The sequence below is a fragment of the Polypterus senegalus genome, chromosome 7 (assembly GCF_016835505.1).
Source record: "Polypterus senegalus isolate Bchr_013 chromosome 7, ASM1683550v1, whole genome shotgun sequence".
NCBI classification, from domain to species: domain Eukaryota; kingdom Metazoa; phylum Chordata; class Cladistia; order Polypteriformes; family Polypteridae; genus Polypterus; species Polypterus senegalus.
The window spans coordinates 30,626,475-30,641,860 of record NC_053160.1 but is presented as its reverse complement, the minus strand read 5'-3'; the positions used below and the strand labels follow the sequence as shown (position 1 = coordinate 30,641,860).

The following is a 15,386-nucleotide window of genomic DNA, read 5'->3' as shown; positions in this document are numbered from 1 at the left end:
CCTGTGTCTGCATAAGTTTTCTCTTGGGAGTTTGGTTTTTGTCCATGTCACAGATATGCAACCATACTTAATTGGTGACTTTAAACTGGTATTTAAGTGTGGCTGGTGATGTGTTGACATTTTTATATATTCAACTATCTTGCCTTCTGCCATAAGCTTGACTTAAACTTACCCAATGGCAGATGATGGTTCACAGTTTTTAAAATAAAAAAATAAAAAAAAAAAGCTCAATATTTTTGCTGTTTTTTGGTGTCTGTGTGTTTTGATGCAGGGGTTGAACCAAAGCTTTGTTATTTTTAACACATCTTGTTAATAATATGTAAAATTGTGATGAAATAATTAACAATGCATATGTTGTGCATTATGCAAGGAACTTAGACTGACATTGGCTAATACATTTGAAATGGGGAAAGCATTTAAAACATTTTTACCATTCATAAAATCTCCTTCAAAATAGAAGTATATGCTACTTTTTTACAGATTGTTTGGGTACACTGGAGAAATTCAAAATATACTTTATCTAGTAACACATAGTATTAGGTTATCTGCTAGTACACTGTACATTTCTAGAAATGGTTTATAGACTGGAAATGATGTCCAGGAGTATGAGCGCAAATTACTGTAATTCACCTTATAAATAATGTAACTATTAAAATAATTTATGGGCAGTGTCTAGGGGTTTGTTTTATTTAGCTTTATATGATGTTTGTTGACATTTATTATAGTCTTGCTACTGTGGTGTGAATAAATGTTATAACCATAAATTACATAATTATTGATATTATAACATTATTTCAATTTTTTATGTCTGTAGTGTTAAACATAGGGAGTTTCAATTTATTATTTTTAAGTGGAGAAATATTTTCAAAGTTTGATCCAGGGAGTAGTATACAGGTTGGGCCAGTTAACGCTAGATTTGCTGAAAAGACCAGAAACAAAAGGACAGAAGTCTTAAATCCTTAAACAGGAAGTGCGGATGAGTTTCTTTGTTTGTAATAACTAGTTTGAACAAAGTAAGAGTACAGAAAATGCAAACAAATTTACGGAGAACATAAATTGTACACGTTAACCAATCCAGAGTTATAACTGTAGTCTGTGAAACTGTGAAATTACAACTATAGCCACTTTACAGACCTTTGCAGTGATTACTGAAAAAACAAACTAATAAAAATATTTACTTTATATATCAAATTCAAGTTAATTTCACTTAAAATGATCATATTTGCTGGCATCACTTGACTGTTTTTAGTTTTATGGACATAAATCTCCTGAATGTGTCACATTAACACAATTTATTGATATTGGAAGAAAGCCATCAGGTTATTTTCTTTTAAACAGATACAAACTCCACCTTGGTAAATGTTATCATTATTAACCTATTTTATGTTAATCTTACTCAAAACTAACACATTTTTATACTCAAAATATTCTATTTCCATTTTCACTGTTTCACAGTTGCATTAAATTGCATTAAGTCTCATACATATTGCTGTTAGACTTGTACATACTGCTGCTCCCCTTGTGAAGCTACTCCCAATGAAATGGTATTATTTATTGTATTACTGTTGTGTTGTATTATTGTTTCATTTTTTATCTAATTTCTTTTTTATATATTTTACATACAATATACTCTTATTTATAAACTGGGCTAAATGTGCAATATCCTTTAGTGCAATAACATTTTTTTTTTTAAATATATTATTATTTTATGATGCTCTTCTTGTGTGTATTATGTGTTGTCGTTTTTTTTTCCCCCCACAAAAGTAGTGGTGTTTGCTTTTTTGTGACAATAAAGGTATTATATTCTAAGGTGATTTAACTTAAAATGAATCAAGTTTTATGTGCATGGCCATCCTACATTTGCATAAAGTGCAAACTATTTTTGCAGCAAACTGATATATTTGTAAAGGTTACAAAAAACCTTGTATTATAAATATGTTTAATATTTTTCTTCAAGTTTTGTTTTATTATTGAAATGAGAAGTCAAGCAAAATGACACCTTTTATTAGCTAACTAAAACGATTACAGTATGTAAGCTTTCGAGGCAACTCAGGCCCCTTCAGGCAAGATGTAAATTATTATTGTAAACTTGACAATTGAGGACTATTAACTTAGATTAAGTTTAAGCTCACATCACAGTAAAAAGACCCAGGTTTGCGTCACGGGTCCTCCCTGCACAGGTTTTGCATGCTCTTCCCATGTCCGCATGGGTTTCCTCCCACAGTCCAAAACATGCAGGTTAGGTTGATTGGTGATTTTAAATTGGACCAAATGTGTGGTTAGGGTTGTGTGTGTGTTCACTCTACGATGGCCTGGCACCCTGTCCAGGGTTTGTTCCTGTCTTGTTCCCTGTACTCGCAGGGATAGGCTCAAGCACCCTCTGTGACTCTTTTCAGGACTAAACAGAGTAGAAAATGAAATGAAAAATGAAAGTTCAAACTCTTTTTGAATTCTTAGTCCTGTAATTTTAGTCCCAGATTATTATAAATCACAAAAACCATATATAAATTGTTATTGATAATTATATATTCTTGTCACAATTAGGCACAATTAGGTTTAATTAGTGTTATAAATATTTTGTGAATTCTAAATGTTTAAAATGTATTTTTCTGTTCCGGGATGGGTTTTATTAGTTGTTTGCTTTTTGTAACAGGGAAGAACTGTAACATTAAAGCTGAAGAATGTAAATTTTGCATTAAAAACCAAAGCTTCTACTCTGTCTTATGCGGTTTCCACCGAAGACGAAATATTTGCACTTGCAAAGGATTTGCTTAAAACGGAGATTGACAATTCAAGTCCACAACCCCTCAGACTACGTCTTATGGGTATGAATATTTTACTTTGGGTAACTCAATATTATTTTTGGCTATGTCTACTATTAAAAATGTATAGGTTTCTGATTCTCTGTCTATGTACTTGTAAACATGCATGGCTAATATATGACAACATTTTGAGGTGGTATATTTTGTCATCTTCATTGGCTGATGTCTTACATTCAGTGTTTGGATTATAAAAATCCCACAATAAAAAAAAACACTCCAGGTATTGTGATGAAATATGTTAAATAAGCCTGAGCTTTCACTTTAAGGAAAATGAATGCTCCATGTGTTTGTACTTAATAGCTTCATTCTGCACGACAAACATACTATGTCCTGTTTACTGACTCATTTAGAACAATTGGTGATTCTGAATTGGCCCTAGTGTGTGCTTGGTGTGTTTGTGTGTGTGTCCTGCGGTGGGTTGGCACCCTGCCCAGGATTGGTTCCTGCCTTGTGCCCTGTGTTGGCTGGAATTGGCTCCAGCAGACCCCTTTGACCCTGTGTTCGGATTCAGCGGGTTGGAAAATGGATGGATGGATGGATAGTACTGGTAGTAGTACTATTGTCATTAATATAGATTACATTGAATTTCTCACTTGCATGTCTGACCAACACGCAACACTTTGCCACTTTTCATTGTAAAGAACAATGTATTCTGGTTCTGTGGAACATTTTAATTATGCATGTTTATCCATATCAAAGATCATAGCTGTATTTTAATGCTAATTATTTGGGAGTCTGAAGGACAAATGGAACATTAATTTTATCAGGATTAGTACATTTTTTGTGTTCATTCCTATAAAACCAAATATCAAAATTAAAGAAAAAAAATCTAAGCACCACCTATTGTTGTAGAGCTCAGTATTAACAAAGCTGATCTTAAGTAAAATCTCGACCTGCCTTTTAATTTAATTTTTTTTTAAAGTTGAAGCTGCTCTGGCATATGCATGGAAATTCATTTTAACATTTAATATCTACTGCAACTTGCTATTAATTTTTTTTTTTTTTTACCAATCCCTATATTTGATCTACAGGAATATTTTGCATTGTCAGAATTCCAATTGGAGATATCTGTAATTATATCTTGAGTTCTCTAGTTTAGTCAGTTTTTGAGATGACTAAATGTTTTAACATCTTGCCATAAACTGACTAATGTCTTGAACTAGTCTATGTTCACTAGTGGAAATTTTAATCCACAATATCTGTAATTATATTTTGACTAGACTTAATCTGAATTACACATAATCTGCAATTACATTTTGAATAGTGGAAGCTGACTTACCTTTTCTGTTTACTTTAATAGAGCCTTCAATTAGAGGCACCAACATTGTAATTTTGTAAATAATTGAATGCTACATAGATTATATGTTAAACTGTATATATTGTGAAGTAAAGGATTATCATCTCTAATTCACATTCTGAGAAGTCAGCTTTTAAGTGTTAAGTACTTGAAATTCCATTTTTCTTCTACTTGTTTGAATATTGTAGATATCCCATATTTGAATTCATTTCATTCAGAAGTATATTTTGGATTTAATTTTTTTAATTGATGGAATCTAGTTATATAGTGTTAAACTGTCAAAATGACATACCAAACGGGCATGTTTCATATGTTCAAAGCTTAAGAATGATTAGCTATAGAGAAAGCGTCTACAAAAGAAGAAACAGTTATGGGTTGCAGTTTATTGTTTTAAGTGCCAAATAAGGTGCTCTGAACCTACAGGTGTGAAAAGAGAGAGCTACTCCAAATAATGGTTTAAATCAACAAATTAAATCTTTGTCAGTTAAAACTAAAATCAGTGTGACAGACAGCGCTAGAAAACCATGCAAGTTAAACAACACAAGCAAACATTCTTCAGATGCTTATTGCTCAATTACTAACTTTCCTTGCCATTTTGTGGCCTGATGACAAAAAAAAAAGTCTCAATCTCAAAACTACATTATGGGGTTATCGCAACAGACAAAACTTTTGTTAAAGATTAAACAAACTTGCATGTGTTCCTAGTTAAAATGGAAGAACCCAATCAAGAGGAACAGTTAAGGTTTAATAGGCCTGAAAAGAAAAACACCTACTTGCTGCCATAGGTACATTGTTAAAAATATCTGTCAAAAAATATTCACAGCCGCAATGAAAGAATAAACCTTAAACGGCCTCATCACTCGACATACCTGTGCAAGCAAACTATAAAGTTGGTTCTCTGTCCTTGTGTCTTTTGTCAATGCATTCTTTTATATTCACACATTTGTTTTGGTATTTATTTCATAAAAGGGCCTTTACTAATAATTTTAGTAGCTCTTTGGGCAATTTGTTTTACCAAAATGATTAATCTGAGACTGGTAGACTAGTCCCAGTTATGTGCTTTAAAATGGATTTTAAAAATGAATTGTATTGTCAAGGACTAAGTAATAACAATTGAACGCACAATATACATTTTAATTAAAAAGAGCCAAGTATTACAAAAAAAATATATAGCAGGTCCTGACATAATAGCACTTAATTCCTTATCATGTTAAAAAAAAATAAAGCTTTGATGAAGTAGAATAAAATTTTTATCATAATGTTACTTTTGAGATTGTTTGTATAGATTTTCAAAATGTTTTTGATAACATACCACATAATAGACTAGTGATGAAACTGTAAGGATTGCAAATTCAGTTTGCAGACTAGGACAAAAATGGCTTGTATCAAGAAAGCTATGTATTACCATGTGAGAGAATTTGGCCATTTTAAAAGTAAAGTCCATTAAGGATCTGTGCTGGGTGCTGCTACTCTTAATTAATTTAAATTATTAAGATTTACCAACAATGTCATTAATGTAGGACTTAAACAGATCCTCTATGAGTGTGTGTGTATATATATCTTATATCATTCATATATATATAAAATATGTATGTATAAAATATGTATGTATACATATTAGTAACTGTTTTATGTTTTATATAGGGGTACGTATCTCTGGTTTCCAATCTCAAGAAGACAAGAAACAACAACAAAAAAGCATTCTTGGTTTTCTTCACACTGACAAACAAGACATACCTTTCACAAGCCAAGGTCACATGTTCTCTACTCAGGGGACCAAAGCATCTTGCAGCTTTTTCAACAGAAAGAAAGCAGAACTTATGCTGAATGACCAAAAGCAAAATCCCCAAGAACACCAAACTTGCAATGTAGGTGATGGGGATGTACATTTAATTAATGGAAGTAATGGCCTCCTTGATTGTATGTTGACATGTCCAGTCTGTTTGATGAAACAAAACACCAGTGATCTAAAGATTTTCAATGAGCATATTGATAAATGTTTGAGCTCTGTTTCAGAAGGTCAAGAGTACACAAATGACAAAACCCAGAAAGCTTCTAATCTACCAATATGTGATGATAAAAATGAAATAAAAATATTCTGTGAAAGTGATATTAATGAAAGTGTTCACTGTGACTCTTCAAATGTGAAGTCCATCAGTTGTCATAATGTTAAAGACAAAATGACTAGAATAGTTATAGGGAATACTGAAGAAGAATCTACGGCTGAAGAGTCAAGCCCTCTTATTCATAATTCTGCTGGTTATTCTCCTTCTTGTAGTAAAGAAAGTACAACTCAGTCAAATGTTACTGATCTTTGTGAAATGGTTCAGCATAAACAAGACTATAAACAAAAATCTTCATCATTGCTTACAAGAATCCATCTAGTATGTCCTGTGTGTAACCTAAAACAAGAAACATCTGACCTTGATGTGTTCAACAGACATGTTGATGTTTGCTTGAATGAAGGAGTCCTAAAAGAACTAGTAAAGGAAAGACCCTGCTCATCTGATGCTGTTTCACTTCTAGACAGGAAGACTACAGGTAAGGTTTTTTTATTTTTTACATTTAAGAAGTATTGGTTCATTTACTTTCTTGTAAAATTTGTTGACAGTGTTAACAAGTTCTTCTGGAAGTAGCTAGCCTTTATCAGTGTGTGAGGTACCATTCTGACAGCTAGTTACTAGAATATAATGTTCAAGACTAGTTATCTGGACAGTTGAGTGTTTATTTGATTGGGAAATCAATATATAACATTATAATAAATGTTTAGCTTTTAAAATGTTTCTTTTAGGTGGCCTACATCTTTTGCATGGTAAATATTATATACTAGCACTATAGTATATTTTTAAAATGGATATTAGTACTTGAACTCTTATTTTGTCATGCCTTTCTAATTAATGTATCCTCCCATTCTTTTGTGACATTGTTAAATACTTCCCCAGTTCCTTATTTTTGTTTTACTTTTCCTGTTGTAATTGTCCCCTTTATCCTTTAGCTTTTTGTGTTTTATACCTCCAATGTTTTTTGTACTCTGTGCTCTTTAACATTTTCCATAATTCTGAGGTCCATTATAAATTGTATTATCTGTTGATGAATTTCAACTGGAAAAAGAAAGTCTGTTCATCAAAGTCAGGTTTCATTTTAATGATACAAATGGAATTAAGTAACTAGATGAAATTCTAATAAAATATATTTTTTTAGCTTTATAAATATGTGTGATATCGCATTATGATAAACAGATTTAAAGAGATTGGACTTTGTATTGTTTAATATCTTAAATTTGTAGCTTTGATCTTTCTGTTCCTTTTCACTTTATCATTAAAATCTATTATTAACAGATATCCATAATGTAATTCACATTTATTTTGCTTCCTTTCCTGTTGTATTAATTTTACATTTAGTTTAATGTTTATTGCCTCAGTTGTCTTGAAATTGGCAACTATCATTAAACTGCACCTTCTCCAAATATTATTTACTCAAATCTTTTAGTTCAGTTATTTTAATAAAAAGGTTGTTTTCCTTTACTATGTCATTTGTTTTTCAGCAGCTCATTCAGATGTGAATTCAAGGAACAAATCAAAAAGGTATTGCTAAAATGATTTATGTTTTTTCTACCATTTTATCTTTAATCCTTATTTAGGAACTTGCAAGGACAGATTGCTCATATAAGGCTTTAAAACATTTTCTACTGCCTCTGTCAGACGTGTATATGTGTATATTATACTTTGTAGAAAGGTCTAAAAACAAAAATCGGTGTAGAAAAAGTAGGATGATTGAAAATGACACTTTTGTCTCTTTTAGAACAAGTATATAAGAATGTATTGGTGTTTAAAATGTTTTGTGTATAGTGATCTTGATTAATTTATTCACACTGCTTTGTGAAAGAGTTCGCATTCACACTCATGCATCTTATAGCAGTGTGCTTTATCATATTTAGTATTTTCATCAATCTTCTTACACAAGACATTTGTTGGCGTTTCTCTCTAATTATATTATCAGTATTCTTCTTTTATACAGTTGGTAAAGGCAATTTGTAGGTCAGCTGCTCAAAAACTGACCAGCAGTATCCTTGTTCCTGTCTTTGAAACACTGTGCCCTTTTTCTGAAATTCCTAACAACCAAGCATGCTTCTTCATAAACCTGTCAAAGTCACTCATGAATGTTAGCCCCAGCCATTTTTTCTTTTGACAAATTCCTTTAACACACATTTTTGAAATTGCATTTTTATTTGCTGGTTTCTTGCACTGAACTCTGAAAATGTGGCTAAGCCAGATGATGCCATTTTTCATTCAGTTGGGAGGTGGCAGATGAAAGATGTTTAAACTGTTAAACATTTCAATATTGATGAGCAATTCTAAATGATTCTACTGTACTTATTACTTTTGGTATTACCCTTATAAAACCCTTTGGCTTCATTGTAAAATGATCATCCTTTCAGACCACAGAATATTCCTCCATCTTTATAGAGTGTTATCTGAAGGTTTCAAGGGAAAAAATGAAAAATATGCATCATAGTGCTTTTTAATTCTTGGAGGTGGTAGATTTTTTTTTTTCTCATTATATTGTGCAAAAGTCTCATCCAGACTCCTTTCTGCCTCTTTAATGCTTGTTTTGGGCATGACCATAACCTTACCCAACTGTTTCTATAACCCAGTGCCTCTGACTTTGGTGAGAGATACCCAGATGAAAAAGTTTCAGTGGTGATAAAACTACAGGTATTTTCAAATGAACATGACCTGACGCTGACTCAAAGTCATATGCAAAATAATTTTCTTACAGCATTCATCTGTGTACCTTTCAGCATCTTCATTTTGAAATGTTTCAGTAACTACTTGTTTGTCATATTTTGACCTTTTGTTCATATTCTCTTCATACAACTGGAATGACAATTGTCTATCTACAAGAAGAATTCAAAATAGTTCATTTGCTATAACTAAGCAATTTGACACAGATGGTCACTCTAGTCACGTCTTGTGCCTTAATTAGGTAGAATGTGGCACTTGAGCTATTCTTAGTTAGGGGTAAGGGAGTGAAGAGGTGTACTTGAACTTTGTTGCCAGGCAGCATAGTTGCTAGAAATTTCTGTCCAAAGTTGCTCCCCCGGAACATACATAGCAGCGGCTTCCCAGCTGTCCATCACAAAGCAATTAGAACAATTAGAACAATCTAGACGAGAACAGGCCATTCAGCCCAACAAAGCTCGCCAGTCCTATCCACTTGCTTCCTCCAAGAAAACATCAAGTCGAGTTTTGAAAGTCCCTAACGTCTTACTGTCTACCACACTACTTGGTAACTTATTCCAAGTGTCTATCGTTCTTTGTGTAAAGAAAAACTTCCTAATGTTTGTGCGAAATTTACCCTTAACAAGTTTCCAACTGTGTCCCCGTGTTCTTGATGAGCTCATTTTAAAATACAAGTCTCGATCCACTGTACTAATTCCCTTCATAATTTTAAACACTTCAATCATGTCACCTCTTAATCTTCTTTTGCTTAAACTGTAAAGGCCCAGCTCTTTTAATCTTTCCTCATAATTCAACCCCTGTAGACCTGGAATCAGCCTAGTCGCTCTTCTCTGGACCTTTTCTAGTGCTGCTATGTCCTTTTGTAGCCTGGAGACCAAAACTGCACACAGTACTCAAGATGAGGCCTCACCAGTGCATTATAAAGGTTGAGCATAACCTCCTTGGACTTGTACTCCACAGATCGTGCTATATAACCTAACATTCTGTTAGCCTTCTTAATGGCTTCTGAACACTGTTTGGAAGTTGATAGCTTGGAGTCCACTATGACTCCTAAATCCTTCTCATAAGGTGTACTCTCGATTTTTCGACCGCCCATTGTGTATTCAAACCTAATATTTTTACTTCCTATGTGTAATACTTTACATTTACTGACATTAAATTTCATCTGCCACAAATCTGCCCAAGCCTGTATGCTATCCAAGTCCTTCTGTAATGATATAACGGATTCCAAATTATCTGCTAATCCACCTATCTTGGTATCATCTGCAAACTTAACCAGCTTGTTACTTATATTCCTATCTAAATCATTTATATATATTAAAAATAGCAGCGGCCCTAGCACTGACCCCTGTGGAACACCACTCTTAACATCAGCCAGTTCTGATGAGGTTCCTCGCACCATCACCCTCTGCTTCCTGTGTCTGAGCCAATTCTGCACCCATCTAAAAACATCACCCTGAATTCCCACTTCTTTTAACTTGATGCCCAACCTCTCATGTGGCACCTTATCAAATGCTTTCTGAAAGTCCAGATAAATAATATCATAAGCTCCACTTTGATCGTATCCTTTTGTTGCCTCCTCATAGAATTCCAACATGTTAGTAAAACACGACCTCCCCTTCTGAACCCATGCTGACTGTTCAGAATAACTCCTGTCCTTGTCATGTGTTGCTCAATCTTATCCTTAATAATTCCTTCCATTAATTTTCCTGTGATGCTTGTTAAGCTTACTGGCCTATAGTTGCTTGGATCTGCCCTGTCACCCTTTTTATATAATGGGATGATATTTGCCATTTTCCAGTCCTTTGGAATCTCTCCAGTGCACAGTGACTTCCTAAAAATATGTGTCAAGGGTTTATATATGTACTCACTAGCCTCCTTAAGAACACGAGGATAAATATTATCTGGGCCTGGTGATTTGTTTGATTTCATCTTATTTAATCTGAGCAGCACTTCTCCCTCTACAATTTCCAAATCCCTCAGTACCTCCTTAGTAGTTGTGTTTACCTCTGGCAGGTTATCCACTTGCTCACTTGTAAACACCTCAGAAAAATGTAAGTTTAGGGCATCTGCTATTTCATTGTCTGTATCTTTTAATTCCCTTTACTATTCCTGATGAACTTGACCTCCTCCTTAACTGTTCTTTTACTACTAAAATACTGAAAGAATCTCTTGGGGTCTTCTTTGCCTTATCTGCTATATTCCTCTCCAACTGTCTTTTAGCCTCTCTGATATCCTTCTTAATGGTTGCCCTCATGTTCTCATACGCTACGGTTCTCTTTGCAGTCATTAGTCTTATATGCCTTATACAGCAGTTTTTTCCCTTTGCAACTTCTTTTTTAAATCTTTATTAATCCATCGTGGAGATTTTTTTAGTTTCCTATTACTTCCAAATTTAGGTATGTATCTGTCCTGCATTACATGTAAAACATTTTTAAACCTGTTCCACTGCTCCTCGACTGTCTCCACATTTAAAAGCTTATCCCAGTCTATCCTACTTAGACTTTGTCGCATCTGCTCAAAATTAGCCCTACTAAAGTTCAACTTAACAATTTTAGTCTTTGCATCTGTACTCTTACAAAATACTGAGAATTGTATTACATTATGGTCACTTGACCCTAGTGGTTCAATCACCTCTACACCCTCAATTCTATCCTGATTATTACAGAATACTAAATCCAGATAGGCTTCACCCCTTGTTGGTGCTTTAACATGCTGTGTTAAAAAACAGTCGCCGATTACTTCTAAAAACTCCTGCTCTTGTGCTCCTCCATCTGTAAGGTTATCCCAGTTAATATTTGGATAATTAAAGTCCCCCATGACTATAATATCCCCCTGTAAACTTGCCTTTTTGATATTACTAAAAAGATGTGTGTTGAAATTACTGTCTGAATTGGGTGGTCTATAACACACTCCTAAAATGAGACCTTTTTCCCTAATATTTTCCAGGCGAAGCCACATGTCCTCACTAAGATGGGGCTCATCATCCAACTGAAGATGACTTACATTTAATTCCTGTTTGGCATAAACAGCAACCCCACCTCCTTTTCTGTTCCGTCTATCCTTCCTAAAAAATGTGTATCCCTCTATGTTACACTCATCCCCATCTTTGTTATTTAGCCAGGTTTCCGTTATTGCTATAATATCATAATTGTGCTCAGCTACATACAACTCCAACTCACTTACCTTATTTTTGATACTTCTAGCATTAAGGCAAGCTATTTTTAATGTGTTAATCCTTCTATCTTTACGTGTTTAACCGTAGTGACTGCAATAGGAAGTCACTGTTTATATATGTAGTAAATCTTTCCTTTAGTGACTGGTAACATTTCCTCAATGGTAATAACTGAAAGAGATGTAGTCTTTGATTATACTGTATTTCCGGTATGTTTCCTGACCCGCAATATGTATGGAGCATCAGTGGAGTCCAGTTTCATGCCTGCAGTCCCTTTTTGCTGTCCAAACAATACACTGCAGTTTATGTTTTGAGTGAGCTGATGCATTGCCATACCAGCCTGTTACAGAGAAAGAGAAAATTCTTGCTGTGACAGCTGTATAAAACTGTACCAACACTGGAACAAATTTACAAAGGAAAAACATGCACTGCTGAGCTTTTTTGATAACAGCAACTATATTTTTATCCCAGTTCAGATTGTGATAGTTGTGCTTGAAGCTTCAATGATGTATAATCACAATATTTTAATTTCATATTTGAATACTTTTTTGAAATCATTTTAAGTATTGTTTCGTGTTTGTGAGGGGTTGTTTGGAAGTAAGTACAATAAACTACTACTTAAATTTGTTTTGAATTATATATTATTATGTTAGCAGAAAGTGAATGATGCACAGGTGTTTAAATATTTTGATATGGCAAAATGTCTGTCTAAGCCATGGCTGTTGGAGTTTGACTGTGGACAACTTTATTAAGTTTTAGCTAATTGTCTTTCTCATAAACAGTAACCGAATAACCCTCTGAGTTTCTTGTATTAAATCCAGAAAGTCAAGGCAAAGCCATATGAAATAAATATTTTTAAAGTTTAGGTGAGCATACAGTACATTAAGCACCTTGTGTTTAATCTTTTTTTTTTTTTCCATTTTCAGATCTGCCTCTCCACCACTTCGGCATGCAGCAAAGAAACCTAAACATAATAAAAATGAAAACACTATATACAGGTTTTTTAGATAAACACATTATATAAAATAAAACAAAGTTTACATTTTGTGTTAAATAAGGTATGATGTTATTTAGGGCTGCTGTTAACTTTATAAAAGAAAGTTCTGCTCAGATTTGAAATAAGGGCTTATTTCTCAACATAATTAACTCCTTAATCCAAGGAATGTGTTTTACTTTCACATGTATGAAATACTAATGTCAGATTGTTGACAAGCTTCAAGGATACGTGCTTTTGGGAAATGAATTGCAAGAGTGCAAGTTGTCGGATCTGTGAAGATAAAGTGGAGACCTAAAAACATGGTGCTTCAAACAGTTATAGTGTGATTTTCATGAGGTTTCTCTAATGTTATATTTAAACCCTGAACTAGCATATGAGCAAAATAATGATTTCATATGTTGCTCTTTTTTAAAGTCCCCTTACCTCCACTTATATCTGTTTACAGTCCCCTTATTAATAACTGCCTGTGATGGTTCAGCAGGCTGACATTTAATATAATTTTTACAGTTACTGGTGCAATTCTCTATCATATTTAACACCAAATAAAAATGAAGTCTAAATATATTACTTGTAAGCTTAGGCTTTTATGGTACTTTGAGTTAGATTTAATTATAATAGAAATTTAGACTGTCATTTCTTATTATGCCGATGGGATAAATATTTTAATTTTTCCAGTACCTCATGTTTTTTATTTCGCTGTTTTTTAATTTCTGAGTTTCTGTTGTTAAAGGTCAGTAACTTTTTTTTTACTCCTAAATACCAGTCTGGAATCAATTTATGAAGAACATATGTTAGGTGAATTGGATTTTTAAGGTAGTAAACTTCTATATGCAATGTTTTGTTAAAATACCAATGAAGGGATTGTCTTCTGTTTAACTATATTTATCTATTTTAAGTGGTTTGATATTGAATAATTGGCAAGATGATTAATTGGTTACTAAATATTTTTTCTAAATAAAAAAGGTTATTCAGCATCAAACCTTAAAATTCTGTAGATTTTTTTCAAAATGTTATTGTACATTATGCTTACGGTCTTCAATAATAAAATTGATATTTTGGTATAAAATAATAAAATAAGTTATAGCTGTGCTTTAATGTATATTTTAAATGAAATATTTGAGAAAATTTTATATAAATTATAAACAAAATGATGAAGTATTTTTGTAATAAATAATACCTATTAAAATTCTTTACAAATACTTAACACTAGTTATTTGTATAATTACTGTTCTGTCTTTTGCAGCCACAAAACTTATTTGTTCGGTATGGTGAATAAATTTGGACTGCTATACTAGCAACACACAGCTGTACAATAAAGCTCAATTGTGACCCATCAGGTAGCCTATAACACATTTTTAAAAATATGGCAAGAGAGTAGTAGTTTATTGACTACAGAGAGTTTTTTGTTGGTCAAAGCAGAGTGGGAGCAACATTTCTTAGAAGGAGAGATCGAATCATATGGCTGTTTAAATAAACTGGAAGGAGGTTTGGGGCACAGTACACTTTGGAATCATAAGCAAATAACTGCAGCTGACAGATAAAGAGAAGACAGTGTGGTACAGTGGGTAAGACTTTGTCTCAATGGCTGTGGGTTCAAGTCCCGCCATCGACACTATGTGGCAAGTCACTTCATCTGCCTTTGTCTAATTGGAAAAACCAAAAGAAATGCAACAAATTATATCTCAGATTATTTAAGTTGACTTGGATAAAGGTGTCAGCTAAACAAGTAAATGTAAAATGTAAAGAAAAAGTGCCTCCTAACTAGGTTTTTTAAAGCCTTGGCCAATCTTCCTGGAGCTTGAACAATGTCCAACAGACACAATTTGATAAAGAGGGTAAAAAAGTGATTCTAGATATACAACAGGTGCATCGACTCGCTTCCTGGTTTAGCCACACCCACTTATCAGGAACAATTGATAATACACAAAATAATAGACATAAGTGCAATACAGTGAAAGCACTGTAGCACAAGGCATCAGTGCAGTACATAACACTGTGTCTAGAAGTTGGTTAGATTTATAGGGTGAGAATAGTACTGACCTTTTCCTGCACTTTAGAATTCTCCACACATGTTTAGACAGCCTCAAAAAGATTGGAAATTGTTGCTTTTTGTGGATCGTTATTTGGACTTGAAAATTTAATTGAGGTTTTCCTCCTTTAGCCATTTTTATACCAGATAGTATCCCAAAAATGTAAAATGTATCTGTGTTTGAAATGAAAAAAAAAATTCTTTAATGCCTGTTTAGAAAAGAAATATGATAAAACTAAGACATCTATTTGCAAGTCACATGATATATTTGAAGTCAAAATGTACCATTTTTCCCACCAATTCCTCCAAAATATTACTAGGGCT

At 33.3% G+C, this 15,386-nt stretch overlaps 1 protein-coding gene across 3 annotated transcripts in view; it reads left to right on the top strand.

Moving 5' to 3' along the window:
* Window positions 1-14,116, top strand: part of polk (polymerase (DNA directed) kappa) — a 100,327-nt gene extending 86,211 nt beyond the window's left edge. For 2 of the 3 annotated variants that reach the window (XM_039758421.1, XM_039758419.1), the window contains 4 exons: window positions 2,654-2,825; window positions 5,764-6,660; window positions 7,664-7,703; window positions 12,963-14,116. In XM_039758421.1, the coding sequence (XP_039614355.1) occupies window positions 2,654-2,825; window positions 5,764-6,660; window positions 7,664-7,703; window positions 12,963-13,047 (1,194 nt within the window). In that variant the 3' untranslated portion in view covers window positions 13,048-14,116. The remainder of the gene's footprint in view (window positions 1-2,653; window positions 2,826-5,763; window positions 6,661-7,663; window positions 7,704-12,962) is intronic. The other variant, XM_039758420.1, reaches the window with a different exon arrangement.
* Window positions 14,117-15,386: the final 1,270 nt, after the last annotated feature.